Consider the following 24,345-nt stretch of genomic DNA (forward strand, 5'->3'; position numbering starts at 1 on the left):
TTACAAGGACTACTTCTCCCCGGCCCCCACCATCATCATCACCACACTCTGTTTTGGCTATACTTCCCCCCTCCCCACCAGCCTTGTAATTGGCTAATTACTGGAGATGAATGTTGGTAAACAGAAGCCTTCTTCTCTTCTGCCATCTGCTTCTCCATTATTTGCCCATTGCACCCCCCTTTTCCTCCCCATGAAGCCCCAGTTAGTCAGCAGGGCCTAGAGTCCCTGTCCCCTTTTGAGTACAGCCAAGTGGGGGATTCCCCAGCCCTTAAGTATTGGGGGAGGAACCAGGGGACCCAGAGAGGCACACCTTGAGAGGACGCAGATCTCTTCAGGGGTACTGCCAGGTAGCAGGCTTTATTGGGAAGGGACAAAGCCTCAGGAGCTAGGTGCTCCAGAGGCTGCTGGGTCTTGAGCCACAGCTGCAGCCAGTGCAGCAGCTCGCGCCTCCTTCTTCCGTTTTTGTTTTTCCTCCTTGAGGCGCTTGCGCTCCTTCTTCTCTAGGTCCTGGAGCAGCTCCTGGAAGCGGGCACTCCTTGGGTCCACCTGGTAGCCCAGGAGCTCCTGGGCCTCAGCCTGCAGTCGGGCCCTCCTCTCCTTGTCAGCCTGGGCTTTCTCCCAGTTCTCCCGCTGCTGCTGCCGCCAGTTCACAATCATCTGTGGCATCTTGGCCATGCACTCTGCAATGTGCTGCTCCCTGCAGGGGAGGGAGAGTGGGCTGTGACACTGGCACTCAGCCAGGGCAGAGCCTACCCACCCATATCTCACCCATAGGCCTTTGCCCACGAGCCTGCCTCCTCAACTCCCCTGGTAGATTAACTGTCAGGAAAAGCCCTTGACAAGTGAAGAAACAGGAAGAGATGATGAGAAAGTTACCTGTGCACAAATTTGATCACAAGGGCATGTCAAGCCCCAGTAAGCCCCAGGTGCCAAAGCCAAATCAACATATCACTGAGCTGCCTACTGAGCAAGCCAAGTGCCACCCCCATGGATAATTTCACACCTTTATTCCATAGACATTGCTGAGCACTTCCTGTACAGAGGCCAGGCCCAATTCTAGGCACAGGAGTGAAAGCAAGAAAGACATTTCCCACCAATCCTTGAGTTTGTAGCTACCAGTCACAGCCCCATTTTTTTCTTTAAGTTCAGGGGTACAAGTGCAGGTTTGTTACATAGGTAAACTTGTGTCATGGGGGTTTTTTGTACAGATTTATTTCATCACCCAGGTATTAAACCTAGTACCCAGAGGTCATTTTTCCTGATCCTCTCCCTCCACCCTCCAAAAAGCCCTAGTGTGTGTTGCTCCCGTGTGTCCATGTGTTCTCATCATTTAGCTCCCACTTACAAGTGAGAACATGTTGCATTTGGTTTTCTGTTCCTGTATTAGTTTGCTAGGGATGATAGCCTCCAGCTCCCGTCATGTCCCTGCGAAGGACATGATCTCGTTCTTTTTTATGACAGCCTCATTTAAGGATTAGAAAAGTAAAAGAATTAAGCCCTATAATGGTCATCTGGCTGAGGAGGGGCAGAAACAGGAGTCCCTGCTCCATGATTCCCTGCCTGGGTGATCAGACGCATGACTTCACTTTGCCAAGCCTGAGTTTCCTCATCTCTAAAATTAGGGCAATCCCTTCTTCCTCTTAAGGCTATTAGGAAAACAAGAAGGTTAAACACCAGGAACACACTTGACCTACCCTCTTCACCCTCCAGGATGTGGCATTATCTATAAGAGATGCCCCTGGTCTGGCCGGACGCGGTGGCTCACGCCTGTAATCCCAACACTTTCGGAGGCCCAGGCGGGCGGATCACCCGAGGTCAGGAGTTTGAGACCAGCCTGGCCAATATGGCAAAACCCCGTCTCTACTAAAAATACAAAAAATGAGCCGGGCGTGGTGGTGGGCACTTGTAATCCCAGCTACTCGGGAGGCTGAAGCAGGAGAATCTCTTGAACCTGGGAGGCGGAGGTTGCAGTGAGCTAAGATTGCACTCCAGCCTGGGCAACAAGAGCAAAACTCTGCCTCAAAAAAACAACAACAAAAAGATGCCCCTGGTCCTTCAGACCTGCCTCTGTATCTGACCGCTGCCCTCTTGGTTCCAGGACCCATCACCTTCCTGCCCTCACCTTTTCCCCAGCCACACTGGCTTCCTGGCTATTCTTTAAGGCATATCGTATCTCAGGGCATTTGCCCCAGCTGTTCTCTTTACCACAAACTCTTTACCCAAGAGATCCCCCCATAGCTAAGTCTGGTTATTCAGGTCTTTGCTTAAACATCACCTTCTCAGAGAGGCCTCAGGCTTCCCAAACCAAAGCTGCCCTCAGGCACGCATTCTTCAGTCTTTTACCTTCCTAATAATCGGCTGTCACCATTGGTATTATCTTGCCTGTCTTCACCATTGGTATTATCTTGCCTGTCGGCTGTCGCCATCTGATATTAAGGGCCTTTTTGGGGCCTGCCTCGGCCTCCCAAATAGCTGGGACTACAGGCACGAGCCACCGCCCCCGGCCTGGGACAGGGTCTTGCACACGGTATGCGCTCAGTAAAGACTTGGTGATGATGGCCGGATGTGATGGCTCACGCCTGTAATCCCAGCACTTTGGGAGGCTGAGGCGGGTGGATCACTTGAAGTAAGGAGTTTGAGACCAGCCTGGCCAACACGGTGGAACCCCGTCTCTACTAAAACTACAAAAATTTGCCGGGCGTGGTGGTGCACGCCTGTAATCCCAGCTACACGGGAGGCTAAGGCGGGAGAATCGCTTGAACCCGGGAGGCGGAGGTTGCAGTGAGCCAAGATCTTGCGACCGCACTCCAGCCTGGGCAACAGAGCGAGACTCTTGTCTCCAAAAACAAAAAAACTTGCTGATGAATGACTAAATGGAAGTTATTCTGAGTTTGTTTTGCGGCCAGGTGAGCGTATACATAAATCTACAACATGCAGATGCTGCGACGTGACCCCGAAGGGGTAGGCACGGTTTGGGGCCCAGTTCGCCCACGGGGCACAGAGGGCAGCCCCACGTCTGCCTGCACGCACGCACCTCTCCCGACGCTTCTGCTCTTCGGCCAGCTGCTTCACCCGCAGCGACTCCTGCATGGTCGCCAGGCTCGGGTACCATTCGCGTTCTTCGGCCTCCACCTCCCGCAGCTGCTCCGGCGACGGCCATAACGAACCGGGGACCACCCCGGAGGCGGCGCCGTAACGCGCGAACTGCTTAGCCGCGTAACGCGGTCCCAGCTGCCACCGCGGGGTCAGGAGGTCCTCGGGGTCTGGCCATCGGGGTCCCGGTCTGCGGCGCGGGGGCGGCCGCGCCCGGTAGCCACGGGAACCCGGGGCCAGGGTTGCCGCCACTCCTAGTAGGCTGCGTGCCTGTCGCACGGACGCCGCCATCTTGGCTGTGCGGGGTCCTCACAGGCCCGCCGGGCTGTCCACGCCCGGTGCCTGAGCGCGAGGCCCGGTGTGGGCCCGGGCAGGGCGAGGGGTGTTCCTGCTGCCTCAGTTCGGGGGAAGGCGGCGAAGGGGATAGTATGGATTTTATACGTTTCCAAGTATAGCTTTAAATTTTAGTTAAGCAGTTACTGATTAAAGTCATTTTTAATTTTCACTTTTTTTCTTCTTTCTGCACACTGACACTTAAAAATACATATTTTTAGTCGGGCGCGGTGGCTCACGCCTGTAATCCCAGCACTTTGGGAGGCCGAGGCGGGCGGATCACCTGAGGTCGCGAGTTCGAGACCAGTCTTTTTTTTTTTTTTTTTTTTCCCGAGACAGAGTCTCGCTCTGTCGCCCAGGCTGGAGTGTAATGGCGTGATCTCGGGTCACTGTAACCTCCACCTTCCGGGAGGAGAGGAGAAACCCCGTCTCTACTAAAAATACAAAATTAGCCGGGCATGGTGGCGCATGCCTGTAGTCCCAGCTCCTCGGGAGGCTGAGGCAGGAGAATCGCTTGAACCCGGGAGGCGGAGGTTGGGGTGGGCCGAGATCGTGCCATTGCATTCCAGCCTGGGTAACAAGAGCGAAACTCCGTCTAAAAAAATTTAATAAATAAAAATAAATAAATACATACTATATATATATATGTATATGTATACGCTCACCTGGCTACAAATATATATATGTGTATATTTTTTTCTTTTTTAAGTGTTCAGTGTTCTTTGGGTAAAAATTGTATTTTTTTTTTTTTTGCATTTTAGAAACCATACTGTTTTATTCATCCATGTGTCTTCTGTGCACACAACAGCCCTCCAATGAATAATTTGAAATCATGTTGAATGAACACATTGAAGAATCAAAAATAAGAGGCTGTGGCAGGGCCACTGATATGGTTTGGCTCTGTGTCCCCAACCAAATCTCATCCCGAATTATAATCCCCATGTGTCCAGGGAGGGACCTGTAATCCCCACATGTAGGGGAAGGGAGGTCGTTGGATCACGGGGGTAGTTTCCCCCATGCTATTCTTTTTTTTTTTTTTTTGCCTTCGAAAATTTTTTTTTTAAATTTTATTATTATACTTTAAGTTTTAGGGTACATGTGCACAACTTGCAGGTTTGTTACATATGTATACATGTGCCATGTTGGTGTGCTGCACCCATTAACTCGTCATTTAGCATTAGGTATATCTCCTAATGCTATCCCTCCCCCCTCCCCCCACCCCACAACAGTCCCCGGTGTGCGATGTTCCCCTTCCTGTGTCCGTGTGCTCTCATTGTTCAGTTCCCACCTATGAGTGAGAACATGCGGTGTTTGGTTTTTTGTCCTTGTGATAGTTTGCTGAGAATGATGGTTTCCAGTTTCATCCATGTCCCTGCAAAGGACATGAACTCATCATTTTTTATGGTTGCGTAAAAATTGTATTTTTAACTTTACTTTTATGCATTTAAACTAGCATTTATTAGGCTGGGCTTGGTGGCTCACGCCTGTAATCCCAGCACTTTGGGAGGCTGAGGCGGGCGGATCACTTGAGGTCAGGAGTTGGAGACCCGCCTGACCAACATGGCAAAAACTTGTCTCTACTAAAAATACAAAAATTAGCTGGGCGTGGTGGTGGGCGCCTGTAATCCCAACTACTCAGGAGGCTGAGGCAGGAGAATCGCTTGAACCTGGGAGGTGGAGGTTGCAGTGAGCTGAGATCGTGCCATTGCACTCTACCCAGGGTGACAGAGCAAGACTCTGTCCAAACAAACAAAAAGCCCACTAGCATTTTTTTTTTTTAATGTAAATGTGGTTGGACGCAGTGGTGCACACCTGTAATCCCAGCACTTTGGGAGGCTGAGGCACGCATCACTGAGGTCAGGAGTTCGAGACCAGCCTGGCCAACATGGTGAAACCCCGTCTCTACTAAAAATACAAAAATTGGCTGGGCGTGGTGGTGCACACCTGTAATCCCAGCTACTCGAAAGGCTGAGGCAGGAGAATGGCTTGAACCCGGGAGGCGGAGGTTGCAGTGAGCTGAGATTACACCACTGCTCTCCAGCCTGGGCAACAGATCGAGACTCTGTCTCAAAATAAATAAATAAATAAATAAATAAATAAATAAATAATTCTGTCACGTGCTGTGACATGGATGAACCTTGAGGATATTAGGCTAAGTGAAAGAAGCCAGTCACAAAAGGATAAATATTGTATGATTCTACTTATATGAGGTAACTAGAGTAGTCAAATTCATAGAGACAGAAAGTAGATTAGGAGTTCCAGGGGTTGGGGGTGGAGGAGTGGGAGTTATTGCTTACAATGTATAATATAGTTTATATTGTAAAATATACAAAATAAAAAGAATTTGTGTTTTGTTTTGTTTTGAGTCAGAGTCTCGCTCTGTCTCCCAGGTGAGAGTACAGTGATGCAATCTTGGCTCACTGCAACCTCTGCCTCCCAGATTCAAGGGATTTTCGAGCCTCTGCCTCCTAAGTAGCTGGGACCACAGGCGCAAGCCACCAAGCCTAGCTGATTTTCATATTTTACTAGAGATGGGGTTTCACCACGTTGGTCAGGCTGGTCTCAAACTCCTGACCTTAAGTGATCTGCCCACTTCAGCCTCCCAAAGTGCTAGGATTACAGGTGTGAGCCACCATGACTGGCCAAATTTTTTTTTTTTTTTTGAGACGGAGTTTAGCTCTGTTTTCCAGGCTGGAGTGCAGTGGTGCGATCTCCGCTTACTGCAAGCTCCGCCTCCCGGGTTCACGCCATTCCCCTGCCTCAGCCTCCTGAGTAGCTGGGACTACAGGTGCCCACCACCACACCCGGCCAATTTTTTTGCATTTTTAGTAGAGACGGGGTTTCACCGTGTTAGCCAGGATGGTCTCGATCGCCTGACCTCGTGATCCACCCGCCTCGGCCTCCCGAAGTGCTGGGATTACAGGCGTGAGCCACCGCGCTTGGCCTGTTGTTTTTGTTTTTAATCACACACATGCACACCTTCTCTACCCCCGCAAAAAATAACTGCAATTTTCTCAAGACATGAATGTTCATAGCAACACCATGTATATATGTCATTACCAAGCTGGAAATAGCTCACACCCAATGTCCATCTGAAGTAGAATGGACACCTAAATTATGCTGTTTCAGCCAATGGAATACTACACAGGAATGAAAGAGCAGATATTACATCTTCTCACAGCAAGATGGATGATGCTTATAAGCATAATGTGCAACAAAGGAAGAGGACCTATATGATTGCTTTTTAAATTTTATTTTATTTTTTTGAGACAGGATATTGCTCTGTTGCCCGGGCTAGAGTGCCCTGGCTCGGTCATAGCTCACTGCAGCCTTGAATTCCTGGACTCAAGCAATCTTCCCACCTCAGTCTCTTGAGTAGCAAGACTATAGGCATGAACCATTACTCCCACCTACATTTTAAATTTTTTTGTAGAGACGGGGTTTCTCTCTGTTACCCAGGTTGGTCTTGAACTCCTGGGCTCACCTCCCCTCCCCTCCCCTCCTTTCTTGACAGGGTCTCACTGTTGCCCAGGCTGGAGTACACTGGCATATCACTGTAGCCTCAATCTCCTGGTCTCAAGTGGTCTTCCCACCTCAGATTCCTAAGTAGCTGAAACTGCAGGCACTCACCATCAAGCCTGGCTAAGTTTTGTATTATTTGTAGAGATAGAGAATATGTTGCCCAGGGTGGTCCTGAATTCTGGGACCCAAGTTATCCTCCCACCTTGGCCTTCGAAATTGCTGGGATTACAGGTATGAGCTACCATGCCTGACCTCAGAATTTTTTCATCTTGCAAACCTGTAACTCTGTACACTCACTCCCCAGTTTCCCTTTCGCCCAGTCCCTGGCAGTCACTATTCCTTTTTTTTTTTTTTTTTGAGACGGAGTCTCGCTCTGTTGCCCAGGCTGGAGTGCAGTGGCACGATCTCGGCTCACTGCAAGCTCCGCCTCCTGGGTTCATGCCATTCTCCTGCCTCAGCCTCCCGAGTAGCTGGGACTACAGGCACCCGCCACCACGCCCAGCTAATTTTTTTGTATTTTTGGTAGAGACAGGGTTTCACCGTGTTAGCCAGGATGGTCTCGATCTCCTGACCTCGTGATCCACCCGTCTTGGCCTCCCAAAGTGCTGGGATTACAGGCGTGAGCCACTGCACCCGGCCTGGCAGTCACTATTCTACCTTGTTTCTATGAATTTGACTACTCTAGGTACCTCATATAAGTGGAATCATACGGTACTTGTCCTTTTGTAACTGGCTTATTTTTTATTTTGAGACAGAGTCTTGCTCTGTTGTCCAGGCTGAAGTGCAGTGGTACGATTATTATAACTGGCTGCAGCATCAACCTCCTGGACTCAAGTGATACTCCCACGTCAGCCTCTCAAGTAGCTGAAACTACAGGTGCTCACCTGGCTAATTGTTTTTTTTTTTTTTTTTTTGAGACAGGGTTTCGCTCTGTCGCCCAAGCTAGAGTGCAGTGGCGCCATCTCAGCTCACTACAAGCTCCGCCTCCTGGGTTCACGCCACTCTTCTGCCTCAGCCTCCCAAGTAGCTGGGACTACAGGCGCCCGCCACTGCGCCCGGCTAATTTTTTGTATTTTTAGTAGAGATGGGGTTTCATCATGTTAGCCAGGATGGTCTCGATCTCCTGACCTCGTGATCCTCCTGCCTCAGCCTCCCAAAGTGCTGGGATTACAGGCGTGAGCCACTGCATGCGGCCTTTTTTTTTTTTTTTTTTTTTTTTTTTTTTGAGACAGAGTACTTGCTCTGTTGCCCAGGCTGGAGTGCAGTGCCATAATCTCGGCTCACTGCAACCTCCGCCTCCCAGGCTCAAGCAATTCTCATGCCTCAGCCACCTGAGTAGCTGGGACTACAGGTGTAAGCCACTGCACCTGGGGCTGGCTTAGTTTAGTTAGTATAATATCCTACAGTTAGTTTCTTTCTTTCTTTCTTTCTTTTCTTTCTTTTCTTTCCTTTCTTTCTTTCTTTCTTTTCTTTCTTTTCTTTCCTTCCTTTCTTTCTTTCTTTCTTTTTCTTTCTTTCTTTCTTTCTTTCTTTCTTTCTTTCTTTCTTTCTTTCTTTCTTTCTCTTTCCTTCCTTCCTTCCTTCTTTCTTTCTTTCCTTTCTCTTTCTTTTGACAGTCTCTCTCTGTCACCCAGGCTGGAGTGCAATGGCACTATCTTGGCTCACTGCAACCCCCACCTCCCCAGTTCAAGCAATTCTTGTGCCTCAGCCTCCTGAGTAGCTGGGATTACAGGTGCCCGCCATCACACCTGGCTAATTTTTGTATTTTTAGTAGAGACAAGGTTTCACCATGTTGGCCAGTCTGGTCTCAAACTCCTGACCTCAAGTGATCTGCCCACCTCAGTCTCCCAATGTGCTGGGATTACAGGTGTGAGCCACCGTGCTCGGCATATCCTAAAGTTTCATCCATGTTGTAGCATGTGTCAGAATTTCTTTTTTTTGTAATTTTTTTTATTTTTAGTAGAGACAGGGTTTCACCGCATTAGCTAGGATGGTCTCAATCTCCTGACCTCGTGATCCGCCCGCCTCGGCCTCCCAAAGTGCTGGGATTACAGGCTTGAGCCACCGCGCCCGGCCAACGTGTCAGTATTTCTTTCCTAGCCTGGGCAATGTTGTGAAACCCTGTCTCTCCAAAAAATACAAAAATTAGCTGGCTGTGGTGGTGCATCCCTGTAGTCCCTCCTACTTGGGAGGCTGAGGTGGGAGGATCATTGAGCCTGGGCGGTAAAGGCTGCAGTGAGCTGTGAGTATGTCACTGCACTCCAGCCTGGGTGACAGAGCGAGACTGTCTCAAAAAAAATTTTTTTCGTTTTTAAGGCTGAATGCTATTCCATTGTATGGATGGACCCCACATTTTTTTTTTTTCCAATTGCAGATGTCAGGCTGTGAAAGAATGGACCACATTTTAGGCCGGGCACGATGGCTCATGCCTGTAATCCCAGCACTTTGGGAGGCTGAGGTAGGCGAATCACGAGATCAGGAGTTTGAGACCAGCCTGACCAACATGGTGAAACCCTGTCTCTACTAAAAAGACAAAAATTAGCCGAGCGTGGTGGTGTGCACCTGTAATCCCAGCTACTCAAGACGCTGAGGCAGGAGAATCGCTTGAACCCAGGAGGTGGAGGTTGCAGTGAGCCAAGATAGCGCCACTGCACTCTAGCCTGGGTGACAGATTGAGACTTCGTCTCAAAAAAAAAAAAAAAAAAAAAGCGTCCGGGCACGGTGGCTCACGCCTGTAATCCCAGCACTTTGGGAGACCGAAACAGGCAGATCACAAGGTCAGGAGATAGGGAGCATCCTGGCTAACACGGCGAAACCCTGTCTCTACTAAAAATACAAAAAATTAGCTGGGCGTGGTGGCGGGCGCCTGTAGTCCCAGCTACTCGGGAGGCTGAGACAGGAGAATGGCATGAACCCGGGAGGCGGAGCTTGCAGTGAGCCGAGATTGCGCCACTGCACTCCAGCCTGGGCAACTGAGCCAGACTCCGTCTCCAAAGGAAACAAACAAAAAAAAGAATGGACTACATTTTGTTTATCCATTTATCTGTATGTGGACATTTGGGCTGCCTCCAATTTTTGCCTATTGTGAATAATGATCTTATGAACATGGGTGTACAGCATTTCTTCTTCTTCTTCTTCTTTTTTTTTTTTTTTTTTTTTTTGAGATAGAATCTTACTGTGTCGTCCAGGCTGGAGTGCAGTGGCACGATCTTGGCTCACAGCAACCTCTGCTAGGTTCAAGCGATTATCTTGCCTCAGCTTCCCAAGTAACTGGGAGTATGACTGGGCATGGTAGCTCACGCCTATAACCCCAGCACTTTGGGAGGCCAAGGTGGGTGGATCACCTGAGATCAGGAGTGTGCACCACCACACCCAGCTAATTTTTTTTGTATTTTTAGTAGAGATGAGATTTCACCATGTTGGCCAGGCTGGTCTCAAACTCCTGGCCTCAAATGATCTGCCCACCTTCACCTCCCAAAGTGCTGAGGCTTTTATTCTTTTTTTCCCCCCTGAGACGGAGTCTTGCTCTGTCACTCAGGCTGGAGAGCAGTGGTGCAATCTCGAGTCACTGCAACCTCTGCCTCCCAGGTTGAAGCAATTCTCCTGCCTCAGCCTCTTGAGTAACTGGGATTACAGGCACGGGCCACCATGCCCAGATAATTTTTGTATTGTTAGTAGAGACAGGGTTTCACCATGTTGGCCAGGCTGGTCTTGAGCTCTCAACCTTGTGATCCACCCGCATTGGCCTCCTAGAGTGCTGGGATTACAGGCGTGAGCCACTGTGACCGGCCAGGTTTTTATTCCTTTTTTCTTTTGTTTTTTTTTGAGATGGAGTCTCGCTTTGTTGCCCAGGCTGGAGTGCAGTGGTGCGATCTCAGCCCACTGCAAGCTTCGCCTCCCGAGTTCATGCCATTCTTCTGCCTCAGCCTCCCAAGTAGCTGGGACTACAGGCGCCCACCACCACACCTGGCTAATTGTTGTTGTTGTTGTTGTATTTTTAGTAGAGACGGGGTTTCACCGTGTTAGCCAGGATGGTCTCGATCTCCTGACCTTGTGATCCACCCACCTTGGCCTCCCAAAGTGCTGGGATTACAGGCGTGAGCCACTGTGCCCGGCCTCAGGTTTTTATTCTTAATGAAATAAAGTAGCATAGAATAAAATTACCAGATTGTTTCTAGTAATTACTATCACACTGTAGTAAGCATAAGTATTGTTTTACAAAACTTTCATTTCTGGCACATATACATGTGTGTATGTACCAGTGTTCTGGCTCCAATTGCTGCCAACAAACTTTTCCATTTTATTAAGCCCATGGATTCTGTGGATCAGGATTTTCTGTTCGGCTCAGTGGGGATAGCTTGTCCCTGCTCACTGCTATCTGCAGCCACAGCTGGGAAGATCTGAAGGTTGGGGCAACCTGAAACCTGGCAGCCAGAATCATCAGGAAACATCATTCATTCATGTCTAATGACTGATGCTGGCTGGGGCCTCAGCGGGACTGTCAGCTAGTGTATCTACACAGAGGTCTCTCTGCATGGGCCAATTTAGGCTTCCTCTCAGAATGGTGGCTGAGTCTCAAGAAAACAAGATTGAAGTGCATAGCATCTTTTTTTGTTTGTTTTCTTTTTTTGAGATGGAGTCTCTGTTGTCCAGGCTGGAGTGCCTGGCCCTGAATTTTTTTTTTTTTTTAATTAGTTAGGCATGGTGGTGCGTGCTTGTAATCCTAGCTAATTAGAGGCTGAGGAGGGAGGATCACTTGAATCTAGGAGGTCGAGGCTGCAATGAGCTATCATTGCACCACTGCATTCCAGCCTGGGCACATTTGTGTTAAAAAACAAGAGACTAGAAGAGATAAATATATAAATATTTACAAGAAAGTAACAGTGGTTATTTCTAGGAGGACAGGGAGACTTTTTCTTAAGTTTCCTGTTGAATTGACAGTACATTGCACATAGTTAAAATAATTTAAAAAATCATCTGCTAAGAGTCATGAGATTAAAGCGTTTTTTTTTGTTTGTTTTTTTTTTAAAGATTGAGTCTTGCTCTGTTGCCCAAGCTGGAGTGCAGTGGCACAATCTTGGCTCACTGCAACCTCCACCTCCCAAATTCAAGCCATTCTCCTGCCTCAGCCTCTCGAGTAGCTGAGATGGCTTCCGGCTAGTTTTTTTGTATTTTTAGTAGACACAGGGTTTCACCATGTTGGCCCTGCTGGTTTCCAACTCCTGACCTCAGGTGATCTGCCCACCTCGGCCTCCCAAAGTGCTGGGATTATAGGCGTGAGCCACCGTGCCTGGCCTGATTAAAGCAATGTTTTTTTTTTTTTTTTTGAGACGGAGTCTCACTCTGTCGCCAGGCTGGAGTGCAGTGGCATGATCTCGGCTCACTGCAACCTCTGCCTCCTGGGTTCAAGCGATTCTCCTGCCTTAGTCTCCTGAGTAGCTGGGACTACAGGCACGCACCACCATACCCAGCTAAGTTGTTGGTTTTTTTGTTTGTTTGTTTTTTTTGAGATGGAGTCTCGCTCTGTCGCTCAGGCTGGAGTGCGGTGGTGGGATCTCGGCTCACTGCAAGCTCCACCTCCCGGGTTCACCCCATTCTCCTGCCTCAGCCTCCCGAGTAGCTGGGACTACAGGTGCCCACCACAACACCTGGCTAATTTTAAAAATATTTTTAGTACAGATGGGGTTTCACTGTGTTAGCCAGGATGGTCTCGATCTCCTGACCTCGTGATTCATCTGCCTTGGCTTCCCAAAGTGCTGGGATTACAGGTGTGAGCCATCGCGACCGGCCAATTTTTGTATTTTTAGTAGAGACGGGGTTTCACCATGTTGGCCAGGATGGTCTCGATCTCTTGACCTCGCGATCTGCCTGCCTTGGTTTCCCAAAATGCTGGGATTACAGGTGTAAGCCACCGTGCCTGGCCACAATTTTTATAGTCTAGAGTGAGGCTCCCTCATACCATCTCCCTCCTCAGCAGGAAAACCTGGCTGCTTTTTGCAACATGCAAATACAAGTAAAACAATAGCTGTAAATTATTATTTTCTCTTTCCCCAAAAGGTTAGAATGATAGCCTATTCTGAACTTTTTCCTTTTTAGTTAATTTTTGGGGGGATATCTTTCCATGCTGAAACTTAAAGAGCTTCTGCATTCTTGTATAGCTGGCATAGTATTACAGGGTGTGCCTGGTACGTTTGGGAAAATGGAATGAGCAAGTGTGGCTGGAGGGAGAAAAGGGGGGCTTGTGGGGAGACGAGGGTTGGCAGGTGATGGGGGCACATCCTCGTGGGCCTCCTCCTGAGGCTTTTTTCTGAGGGAGATGAGAGCCATGGAGGGTTCTCATCAGAGGGACCAATCTTGACTCAGGTGCTCCCAGACGCCCTCTGGCCGCTGTGGGGGGAATAGACTGTGGGGGGGCTGGTGGCCAGGGCGGGAACTGGGAGACCTGGAAGGAAGCGACTGCACTGATCCAGGTAGGATAAGGGGGAACTTGTCCCCACTGTCCAGGGGAACAAGGAGTGGATGAGAAGCGGGCGGATTCTGGGTAGATTCTGGAGCTGACTGGAGTTACTGTCATATAAGATTGGGGGCGGGGATGGGTGTTAGAGAAAGAGATCGGTCAAAGGTGCTCTCCAAAGTTTGGAGCCTTAGCACCTGGCAGGACAGAGCTGCCTTTAACTGGGTCTAGAGGACAGCAGAAGGGCAGGTTGGGGGACAGTCAGGAGCTAGGATGTAGCAGAGCTGGGTGGGAAGCACGCCCGCCGCTCCAGTCTTGGCGTCTGGGAGGCGGGTGTACTGGGCGCGGCCGCCGCGCAGTCCCGGGAGCCGCCGCCAGAGGGCGAGCACGCCGCATCGCACTCGCAGCTCCGTGGAGGGGAGGGCGCGGGAAAGGCTGGCCTGGTCTCTTCCCACGGCCCCCGCGGCCTCCAAGCTCCTCACCTGGGTGCGAGATAGAGGTGCCAGGATCCAGCCAGGACCCCCCAGACACCTCCGGGGCCCCAAAGCCTGGGATACAACTCTCACCCTCTTTATCTGCTTCTAACACTCCCAACCTCCACCCCCACACCAAGCTGTTCCCACCGCCTCCAGCGCCATCTCAGGTGTCTGTAAAAATGCCACCTACTCGGGGAGGCCTTCCCTGACCACCCTGGAGACAGAAGCCCCCGCCCTGACGCCTCTAAGGAACATCAATTTTAGCAGCTTCTTAATCAAGACTCTGAAATGATCTTTATTATTATTATTATTATTATTATTCTTATTTTTGAGAAGGTCTCACTCTGTCACTCAGGCTGGAGTGCAGTGGTGCGATCTGGCTCACTGCAACCTTCCCCTCCCGAGTTCAAGCAATTCTTGTGCCTCAGTCTCCAGAGGTAGCTGGGGTTACAGGCTCATGACACGACACCCGGCTAATTTTTTTTTTTTTTTTTTTTTTTTGAGATGCAGTTTTACTCTTGTCCAGGCTGGAGTTCAATGGTGTGATCTCGGCTCATCGCAACCTCCGCCTCCCGGGTTCAAGCTATTCTCCTGCCTCAGCCTCCCGAGTAGCTGGGATTACAGGCATGCATCACCACACCTGGCTAATTTTGTATTTTTAGTACAGACGGGGTTTCTCCATGTTGGTCAGACTGGTCTTGAACTCCCGACCTCAGGTGATCCACCCGCCTCAGCCTCCCAAAGTGCTGGGATTACAGGTGCGAGCCACCGCGCCCGGCCTTGCCTGGCTAATTTTTGTATTTTTTAGTAGAGATGGGGTTTCGCCATATTGTCCAGGCTGGTCTTGAACTCCTGGCCTCAAGTTATCTGCCCTCCTCGGCCTCCCAAAGTGCTCGGATTACAAGCATGAGCCACTGCGTGCGGCCCCTTAATTATCTTTTATTGTCTGTTGTCTGCCAGTGTAAAATCCATGGCAGTGAGGACCCATTTTCTGTCTTGTCCTCCTGTATCACCAGGGCTCAGGATTAAGTCTGGCCTATAGTAAGTGTTAAAGAAAAAAAAAAAAAAAAAACAGCTGGGCAAGGTAGCATGTGCCTTTAATCTCAGCACTTTGGGAGGCTGAGGCAGGAGGATCACTTGAAGCCAGCAGTTTGAGACAAACCTGGTAACACAGTAAGACCCCGTCTCTGTGAAAATTTAAAAATCAGCCAGGGATGGTGTTGTGTACCTGTAGTCTCAGCTATTTGGTCGGTTTGAAGCAGGAGGATTCCTTGAGTCTGGGAGGTTGAGGCTGCAGTGAGCTGCGATTGTGGGACTGCATGCCAACCTGGGTGACGGAACAAGACCCTGTAAAAAAAAAAAAAAAAAAAAAGCCAGGTGCGGTGGCTTACACCTGTAACTCCAGCACTTTGGGAGGCCAAGACGGGCAGATTGCCTGACCTCAGGAGTTCAAGACTACCCTGGGCAACATGGGGAAACCCCATTTCTACTAAAATACAAAAAAAAAAAAAAAAAATTAGCCAGGCATGGTGGCAGGGGCCTGTAGTCCCAACTACTCAGGAGGCTGAGGCAGGAGAATTGCTTGAACCCAGAAGCCGGAGGTTGCAGTAAGCTGAGATCACACCACTGCACTCCAGCCTGGGGATGACAGAGGGAGACTGTCTCAAAAAAAAAAAAAAGAAAAAGAAAAAGAGAAAAACAAATCAGGCAAGATAGCCTCCTGTGCCTGTATTCCCAGCATTTTCAGACCTGCTCTGCAAGACCAGCCTGGGCAACATAGTGAGACCCTGTGTCAAATAAAGAAATAATAAAATAAAAAGAACTGGCAGGGCGTGGTGGCTCATGCCTGTAATCCCAGCACTTTGGGAGGCTGAGGTGGGCGGATGACTTGAGGTCAGGAGTTCGAGACCAGCCTGGCCAACATAGTCTCTACTACAAATACAAACATTAGCTGGGCATAGTTGTTCATATCTGTAATCCCAGCTACTTGGGGGGTTGAGGCAGGAGAATCACTTGACCCCAGGAGGCGGAGTTTGCAGTGAGACGAGACAGAGTGAGACTCTGTCTAAAAAAAAAAAAAAAAAAAAACAAAAAACCCCAGCAACAATAATGTTACTCAGAGCTGATTCATGGTGTTACTGTGTAGGAACCTCTGTTTTAAGCTCCTTACATAAATTACCTCCTTGAGTCCTCAGAATAACCCAATGAGATAGGGACTGTTTTATCTTCATATTACAGAAGAAGAAGGTAGGGACCAGGATGGTTAAGGGATTTGCTCAAGGTTGCACAGCCAGGAAATTGCAATGCCTGGGCTGAACTGGAGAAACCTGGCTGCAAGGTATGCTATTTTTTTTTTTTTTTTGAGACGGAGTCTCACTCTGTTGCCTAGTCTGGAGTGCAGTGGCGTGATCTCGGCTCACTACACCTCCGCCTCCCGGGTTCAAGCTATTCTCCTGCCTCAGCCTCCCGAGTAGCTGGGATTACAGGCATGTGACATCACGCTTGGCTACTTTTCGTATTTTTAGTAGAGACGGGGTTTCACTTACGTTGGCCAGGCTGGTCTCGAACTCCCGACCTCAGGTGATCTGCCCGCCTGAGCCTCCCAAAGTGCTAGGATTACAGGTGTGAGCCACCGCGCTTGGCTATAATTTTTGTATTTTTATTTTATTTATTTTTTAATTTTTTTTGAGACAGAGTCTCACTCTTGTCGTCCAGGCTGGAGTGCAGTGGCGCGATCTCGGCTCACTGCAAGCTCCGCCTTCTGGGTTCAAGCGATTCTCCTGCCTCAGCCTCCTGAGTAGCTGGGATTACAGGTGCCCACCACCACGTCCAGCTAATTTTTTTTGTATTTTTAGTAGAGACGGGGTTTCACCATGTTGGTCAGGCTGGTCTCAAACTCCTGACCTCATGATCTGCCCGCTTCGGCCTCCCAAAGTGCTGGGATTACAGGCGTGAGCCACTGCAACTGGTGAATTTTTGTATTTTTTTATTTTTGAGACGGAGTCTCGCTCTGTCGCCCAGGTTGGAGTGCAGTGGCGTGATCTCCGCTCACTGCAAGCTCCGCCTTCTGGGTTCAGGCCATTCTCCTGCCTCAGCCTCCCGAGTAGCTGGGACTACAGGTGCCCGCTACCACGCCCGGCTAATTTTTTGTATGTTTAGTAGAGACGGGGTTTCACCATGTTAGCCAGGATGGTCTCCATCTCTGGACCTCGTGATCTGCCCACCTCGGCCTCCCAAAGTGCTGGGATTACAGGCGTGAGCCACCGCACCCGGCCAATTTTTGTATTTTTAAAGTAGAGACGAGGTCTCACCATGTTGACCAGGCTGGTCTTGAATTCCTGACGTCAGGTGATCCTCCTGTCTCGGCCTCCCAAAGTGCTGGGATTACAGGTGTGAGCCACTGAGCCTGGCCCAAAGTGTGCTTTTGCTAATTGGAGAATCGGGGTCCCAGGACTGGAAATGCAGCTGCCTAGGGTCTTCAGACATTGTGTGTCTCGGCCCCTGGCCCCAAACCTGTCTTTCCTGGTCCCCACAGCTCGCACACAGCAGGACCAGCCCCCATGTCTCTCAGCAAGTTGGGAGGAGGTGTGGGAACCCAGCTGGTCTGAATTTACTCTCCTCCCCCGCTGTGGGTCTACAGAAATGCCTCCCAGGCTATCCAGGAGGGGCCGAGAGATTTAAAGCAGGTTCAGAGGGCTCAGATGCCACTCACCAGACAGCAGGGTCGACTGCTAGTGACCTTGAGCCCAGTCCTGGACAGACAGACGGACAGACAGACGCACGAACAAGCAGATGCTCCTTGGCCGGCTATCCACTCTTCTGTGCCTGCTTAGCAGGGCCCTGCCTACAGGCTTAGGGAGGCCTGAACCCCAGTCTCACCGGCCTCAGTCCTGGGCTGCAGCCAATCAGACCTGGGCTCTAGGCCCAGGGGCCCCACCCCTACTGGTGCCAGCTCCTGCCCTTGGGAGCTGGAAGGCCTTCTTGGGCCTGCAGAAAGCCAGGCAGCTGGGGATGGGCAGGCTGCAGGGTGGGCAAGACGAGGTGGCTGCTGTGACTCTGCCGCTGAACCCTCAGGAAGTGATCCAGGGGATGTGTAAGGCTGTGCCCTTCATTCAGGTGAGTGGGTGTGGGGAGGAGAGGGCTGGGTCTCACCATTGGCAGAAGGCACAGGCTGTGGCCCAAGAAAGATTTGGATTCACGTCCTGTATCCTCCACCTGAATGTCTCCGTGCCTCAGTTTCCTCCCTTGTAAAATGCGACCCAAGCCTCCTCTGTCCTGGTCTCCTTGATTCCACTATCATGCCCCTCTCCACCCCCAAGTCTATTTTTCCACTCAGCAGCCAGAGGGCGCCTGTGAACACCAGAGTCAGAGCTGGTTCCTCCTCCCCCAGAAGCCTGCATGGCTCCCACTTTACTCAGAACAAAAGCCCAAGTCCTCCTCACAGCCCACAAATTTCTGTACTCTCTGATCCTGTTACCTCCCTGATTTCACCTCCTCCCACTCTCCCCCCTCACTTACTTTGCTTCTACACATCAGCCTCCTTTTCCTCAGACACCAACTTTCTTTCTGTTTTTTTACACATGGGAGTCTCGCTATGTTGCCCAAGCTAGTCTTGAGCTTCTGGCCTCAAGCAATCCTCCCACCTCAGCCTCCTGAGTTCTAGGTGTGAGCCCCTGTCTCTTGCTTGATATACCAACTTTCTTTCTTTCTTTCTTTTTTTGAGACAGAGTCTCACTCTGTCATCCAGACTAGAGGGCAGCAGTACAATCTTGGCTCACTGCAACCTCCACTTCCTGGGCTCAAGCGATTCTCGTGCCTCAGCCTCCCAAGTAATTGAGATTACAGATGTGCACTACCATGTCCGGCTAATTTTTGTACTTTTTGTAGAGACGTGGTTTGGCCATGTTGGCCAGGCTGGTCTGGAACTCCTGACCTCAGGTGAACCGCCTGCCTCGGCCCCCCAAGTGCTGGGATTACAGGCGTGAGCCACCGTGCCAGGCCAATGAGAAGTCTCTTATAGGAAGGTGGCTCAGGATTTAAGCAGAGAAGGACCAGGATTTGGGGGAGAGATGATAGATCCACTTGGAGGGGATCATAGGAGGAACTAACATGCATTGAGCACCTACTTTGTGCCAGGCAGTGGGCTAAGGGCTTTCTGTTGGATGCTTCCGGGCTCCTGTGATACTGCTGTCCCTTACCCCTAGGGTGCTAGTTGGCTTCCTACTGGTACCATCATCAGGCCATCTTATCATCATATCCTGCTTGGCTTTTCTTTTCTTTTCTTATTATTTATTTTATTTTATTTTATTTTTGAGACGGAGTCTTGCTCTGCCGCCCAGGCTGCAGTGCAATGGCGCGATCTCAGCTCATTGCAACCTCCGCCTCCAGGGTTCAAGTGATTCTCCTGCCTCAGCCTCCCGAGTAGCTGGTTTTACAAGCATACGCCATCATGCCCAGCTAATTTTTGTATTTTTAGTAGAGACGGACTTTCACCATGTTGGTCAGGCTGGTCTCAAACTACTGACCTCATGATCCACCTGCCTCGGCCTCCCCAAGTGCTGAGATTACAGGCATGAGCCACTGCACCCGGCCTTCTTTACTTTTCTTTTCATGTTTTTGTTTTTTGAGACAGAGTCTCACTCTGTTGCCTAGGCTGGAGTACAGTGGCGCAATCTCGGCTCACTGCACCTCCATCTCCTGGGTTCAAGCAATTCTCCTGCCTCAGCCTCCCGAGTAGCTGGGACCACGGGTGCCTGCCACCATGCTCGGCTAATTTCTGTATTTTTAGTAGAGGCGGGGTTTCACCATGTTGGCCAGGATGGTCTTGAATTCCTGACCTCAGGTGATCCACCCCGTCTCAGCCTCCCAAAGTGCCAGGATTACAGGCGTGAGCCACCACACCGGCCTTTTCATGTTTTTTGTTAAAGACAGGGTCTTACTCTGTCGCCCAGGCTGGAGTACAGTGGTGCGATCATAGCTCACTGCAGACTTGAACTCCTAGGATCAAGCAATCCTCCAGCCTCAGCCTTCTGAGTAGCTAGGCCTACAGATGCACAACATTAGCCCAGCTAATTTTTTTTTGAGACGGAGTCTCACTCTGTCACCCAGGCTGGAGTGCAGTGGGGCCATCTCAGCTCACTGCAAACTCCGCCTCCTGGGTTCACGCCATTCTCCTGCCTCAGCCTCCCGAGTATCTGGGACCACAGGCGCCCACCACCATGCCTGGCTAATTTTTTTGTATTTTTAGTAGTTTCATCATGTTAGCCAGGATGGTCTCGATCTCCTGACTTCGTGATCTGCCCGCGTCGGCCTCCCAAAGTGCTGGGATTATAGGCGTGAGCCACCGTGCCTGGCTAGCTCAGCTAATTTTTTTTTTTTAATTTCTTTGTAGAGACAGGGTCTTACTATATTGCCCAGGCTGGTCTCAAGCCACCACATCCCGCCCTTGGCTTTTAACTCCCAGGTAACAAATTCCCTGAATTAGTCCTCTTTGTTGAAAGGCCTAAAGTGATTTCTTCTTTTTCTCATTTAATTAATTTATTTGTTTATTTATTTTGGAGACAGAGTCTCGCTCTGTTACCCAGGCTAGAGTGCAATCATGATCTCGGCTCGCTGCAACCTCCGCCTCCCAGGTTCAAGCAATTCTTCCGCCTCAGCCTCCCACGTAACTGGGATTACAGGTGTACGCGCCCATGCCCGGCTAAGTTTTGTATTTTCAGTAGAGACAGGGTTTTGCCATATTGGCCAAGCTGGTCTCAAACTCCTGGCCTGAAGTGATCCGCCCACCTCAGCCTCCCAAAATGCTGGGATTACAGGCTTGAGCCACCACGCCTGGCTGTCTTTGTTGAATTTCTTTTTTTTTTTTTGAGATGGAGTCTCGCTCTGTCCCCAGGCTGGAGTGCAGTGGCGTGATCTTGGCTCACTAAAAGCTCAGCCTCCTGGGTTCACACCATTCTCCTGCCTCAGCCTCCTGAGTAGCTGGGACTACAGGCGCCCACCACCACACCCAGCTCATTTTTTGTATTTTTAGTAGAGACAGGGTTTCACCGTGTTAGCCAGGATGGTCTTGATCTGCTGACCTCGTGATCTGCCCGCCTTGGCCTCCCAAAGTGCTGTATTACAGGCGTGAGCCACCACGCCCGGCCCTTGTTGAATTTCAATGATTTTACAGGTGAGGAAACAAAAGCTCAGAGAGGCTAAGTAATTTGCCCCATGTCTCAGCCAAGAGACGGCAGAGTCAGGATTTGAACCCAGGCAGCCTGGCTGCAGCATCCATGCCTGTCAAGGTGGGGTGGAAGTGGACAGGTTATTATCCTTGCCACTCTGGCCCCAAACTCCGCCACCCTGATCGTCTCCATGCCTCCGGCCCCAGGTGTTCTCCCGGCCCGGCTGCTCAGCCATACGCCTCCGAAATCATCTGTGCTTTGGTCGTTGCTCCTCTCTCTACATCCCTGGCTCGGACCCCACCCCACTAATCCTGTGCAACAGCTGTATGCCTGCTCGCAAGCGTTGGGCACCCGTGGTCCTGTGGTGTCTCACTGGCAGCTCAGCCTCCCGTCGACGGGTGAAGATATCCACCATGCTGATCGAGGGGTGTCATTGCAGCCCGAAAGCATGAACTGAGCATCGTGGATGGGTGCACGGAGACACGCACCTTGGAGAGATGAGGGGAGATGGACCAAGAAAGACGTGGACCTGGATGATGTACTCTGGGTCAAGAGACCAGGGATGCACGGTTAGGCAGACAGGTCCCCAGAGTCCTCACCCTGCTCCCCAGACACTAGACACAGTGCCCGTCCTGGAGTTGCACCACTGATAGTCACAGCACACAATGATTGACATTTCACTTTTTTTTTTTTTTTTTGAGACCGAGTCTTGCTCTGTCACCCAGGCTGGAGTGCAGTGGCGCGATCTCAGCTAACTGCAAGCTCTGCCTCCCGGGTTTATGCCATTCTCCTACCTCAGCCTCCCGAGTAGCTGGGACTACAGGCACCCACCACCACGCCCGGCTAATTTTTTGTATTTTTAGTAGAGACAGGGTTTCACCATGTTAGCCAGGATGGTCTCGATCTCCTGACCTCATGATCTACCTGCCTTGGCCTTTTTTTTTTTTTTTTAAGGACAGAGTCTCTCTCTGTCACCCAGGATGGAGTGCAATGGCGCGATCTTGGCTCACTGTAACCTCCACTTCCCAGGCTCAAGCAATTCTCCTGCCTCAGCCTCCCGAGTAGCTGGGACTACAGGCTCCCGCCACCATGCCCAGTTAATTTTTTGTATTTTTAGTAGAGACAGGGTTTCACCATGTTGGCCTGGCTGGTCTCAAACTCCCGGCCTCAGGTGATCTGCCCACCTCGGCCTCCCAAAGTGCTGGGACCAAATCCACTGTTAATCATTAGGCTGAACTGTCTCTTATAGAATGAGGTCAAAGACACTCCCAGTTGCAGGGATGGTAGATGGCCCTACCCAGACCGAGAGACACAGCGATGACCTCGGCCTAGGGACACCAAAAAAGAAAAAAAAAAAACCCAAACCAAAAATGCAAACCAAAGCAGGCAGGCAGACAGCTGCTGGGGGAAATCCTGGGGTCCTTGAGACAGAGGCAGGACCCTCATGTTCCCAGCTGCCTCTTGCCTTGATAGTGGTTGCTGTGTCCCTCTCAGACCCCCCACCTGAGTCTCCACAGAGCCCCACGCCTGGCGTGGCATTCCACAGAAACCATAAAGGTTGGCTGAATCCAGCTGTCTATATGTGCATCTGTTCGTTCCTCCAACTGGGGTTCCCTGGGAATGGGTGGCCCCATGACAGGGTGTGGGCATCTGAGTGCTCCCTCCCCAGCTGGGGCTCAGGGTCTTCAGCGGGCGAGGGCGGCCTGGCTTTGGGCGGCTGGAACCAGGGCCCTGGCAGATGGGCCTGTCTGGCACAGACGCAGGGACATGTGGCGTTGTCAGTGTTGCCTCCAAATGCCCCCCGGAGCGTGGGGCGGGGAGCCGGCCGGGCCCTTCTCAGCCCTCTTCCTGCCTCAGGAAGGAAGGCCTCAGGTGAGGGGAGCAGGAGGGGACCCGAGGAAACAGATGGGCCAGCAGGGCGTGGGAGCCTGAGACCCCTGACCTCGCAGGCCTCCCAGAGAGATGGGAACGGGCCAGGCAGGCAGCTCCCAAGGCCCCTTGCTCGAAGGGCCCTGGAGGGGAGGGTCATGAAGGGCTCTGGGGGGGCTGCCCCATCCCTGTTCCCTCCAGAGTTCTGTGCCAAACCCCAGGCAGTGTCCGAGTGGGCAGCTCAGCCCTGGCACCATGGGCAAGCCCCCCTCCGGTGGGCATGAGGCGTTTGCCTTCCCTCCCTCTGCTGTGCCTACCTCCTGCCAGCCAGGGTAGCCAGCTGGGAACCTTGGTGCCAGGGGGGCCCCCAGAGTCCCTGCCCCCTCCCGGGCAGTGCCAGCCGGCCCCCACCCCGCCCCCCAGGCCCAGTAATGGGTGGGTAATGAGTGCTGGGGGAGCGGGGGAGGGGCAGGGGATGCAGGTGCCACAGGCGCTGGCACGGGGGCCGCTAATCAGGTTTGCCAACGCCATCTGTCACCGCACGAGCATCTGGGGCTCAAGGTGACCTTGTCACCCTCAGTTACAATTATGAGTTTGGCATCTGTATTAAAGCCCGCCAGCCGGCCAGGCAGGGGAGGGCTGGGGTGGGCATGGGGTTGTGCGGTGAGCCCCATCCCTGGGGTCCCCTTCCCAGGGGCTGCGTGGCTGCCAAGGCGTAGAGCTTCTTAGGGGACTATGTCTGTGTGTGTCTGTGTACGTGCACACCCATCCCAGTCTCCACAATTCTTCAAGTGTGTCCGGGTGCAGGGCTGGAAATCGTAGGTTTGTGTGCGTCTCCATGGTGACTGTGTGTCTAGGAGTTTGGTGGGATGGCTGGGGGCGGAGCTCTGAGATTTTGTGGGTGCACAGATGTTCATGCATCTGCATGCTGGGACAAGAACGTACGGAGGAAGGTGTGTCTTTGGATGATGGTGTGTCTTTGTTTTTCTTTTATTAGTAGGATTAATTATTATTATTTGAGTCAGGATCTCGCCCTGTCACCCAGGCTGGAGTGCAGTGGAGTGATCATGACCCGATCCCTGCAGCCTCAGACTCCTGGGCTCAAGTGATCCTCCCTCCTCAGCCTCCTGAGTAGCTGGGGCTACAGGCTCATGCCACCACGCCCAGCTAATTTTGTTTATTTTTTTGTAGAGACAGGGTCTCACTATGTTGCCCAGGTTGGTCTCGAACTCCTGGGCTCAAGCCATCCTTCTAGTTTGGCCTCCCAAAGTGCTGGGATTATAGGCGTGAGCCACCACACCCAACCTGATGGGTTTTTGTGTGTGTGTGTGTGTGTGTGTGTGTGTGTGTGTGTAAAGGCACAGGGCTAGGTTGGGAGGGGGTATCAGCTTTGGGAGAGGCCATGTGTGGTACTGCTGAGCTCCTCAGCTAT

At 51.2% G+C, this 24,345-nt stretch overlaps 2 protein-coding genes across 2 annotated transcripts; one reads left to right on the top strand and one right to left on the bottom strand.

Annotated features, from left to right (window-relative positions):
* Window positions 1-328: 328 nt before the first annotated feature.
* Window positions 329-3,448, bottom strand: GADD45GIP1 (GADD45G interacting protein 1). Its single transcript, XM_002828746.5, has 2 exons — window positions 3,035-3,448; window positions 329-697 (listed from the first exon to the last, which is right to left on the bottom strand). Exons 1-2 carry the CDS (start codon window positions 3,382-3,384, stop codon window positions 379-381), a joined length of 669 nt encoding a protein of 222 aa, XP_002828792.1. The 5' UTR covers window positions 3,385-3,448; the 3' UTR covers window positions 329-378.
* Window positions 3,449-16,998: 13,550 nt separating this feature from the next.
* Window positions 16,999-22,621, top strand: DAND5 (DAN domain BMP antagonist family member 5). The gene is made up of 2 exons (XM_002828749.5): window positions 16,999-17,994; window positions 21,251-22,621. Exons 1-2 carry the CDS (start codon window positions 17,671-17,673, stop codon window positions 21,494-21,496), a joined length of 570 nt encoding a protein of 189 aa, XP_002828795.3. The 5' UTR covers window positions 16,999-17,670; the 3' UTR covers window positions 21,497-22,621.
* The last annotated feature ends 1,724 nt before the right edge of the window (window positions 22,622-24,345 follow it).

The sequence above is a fragment of the Pongo abelii genome, chromosome 20 (assembly GCF_028885655.2).
Source record: "Pongo abelii isolate AG06213 chromosome 20, NHGRI_mPonAbe1-v2.0_pri, whole genome shotgun sequence".
Taxonomy (NCBI): Eukaryota; Metazoa; Chordata; class Mammalia; order Primates; family Hominidae; genus Pongo; species Pongo abelii.

Bases quoted from the DNA above. Each gene is read 5' to 3' on its own strand.
- GADD45GIP1 (XM_002828746.5), bottom strand. From the start codon at position 3,384: ATGGCGGCGTCCGTGCGACAGGCACGCAGCCTACTAGGAGTGGCGGCA. The intron at 698-3,034 runs GTGCGTGCGTGC...CCTCCCCTGCAG, and splicing joins GAGCAGAAGCGTCGGGAGAG to GGAGCAGCACATTGCAGAGT.
- DAND5 (XM_002828749.5), top strand. From the start codon at position 17,671: ATGCTCCTTGGCCGGCTATCCACTCTTCTGTGCCTGCTTAGCAGGGCC. The intron at 17,995-21,250 runs GTGAGTGGGTGT...CTCCGGCCCCAG, and splicing joins AGGCTGTGCCCTTCATTCAG to GTGTTCTCCCGGCCCGGCTG.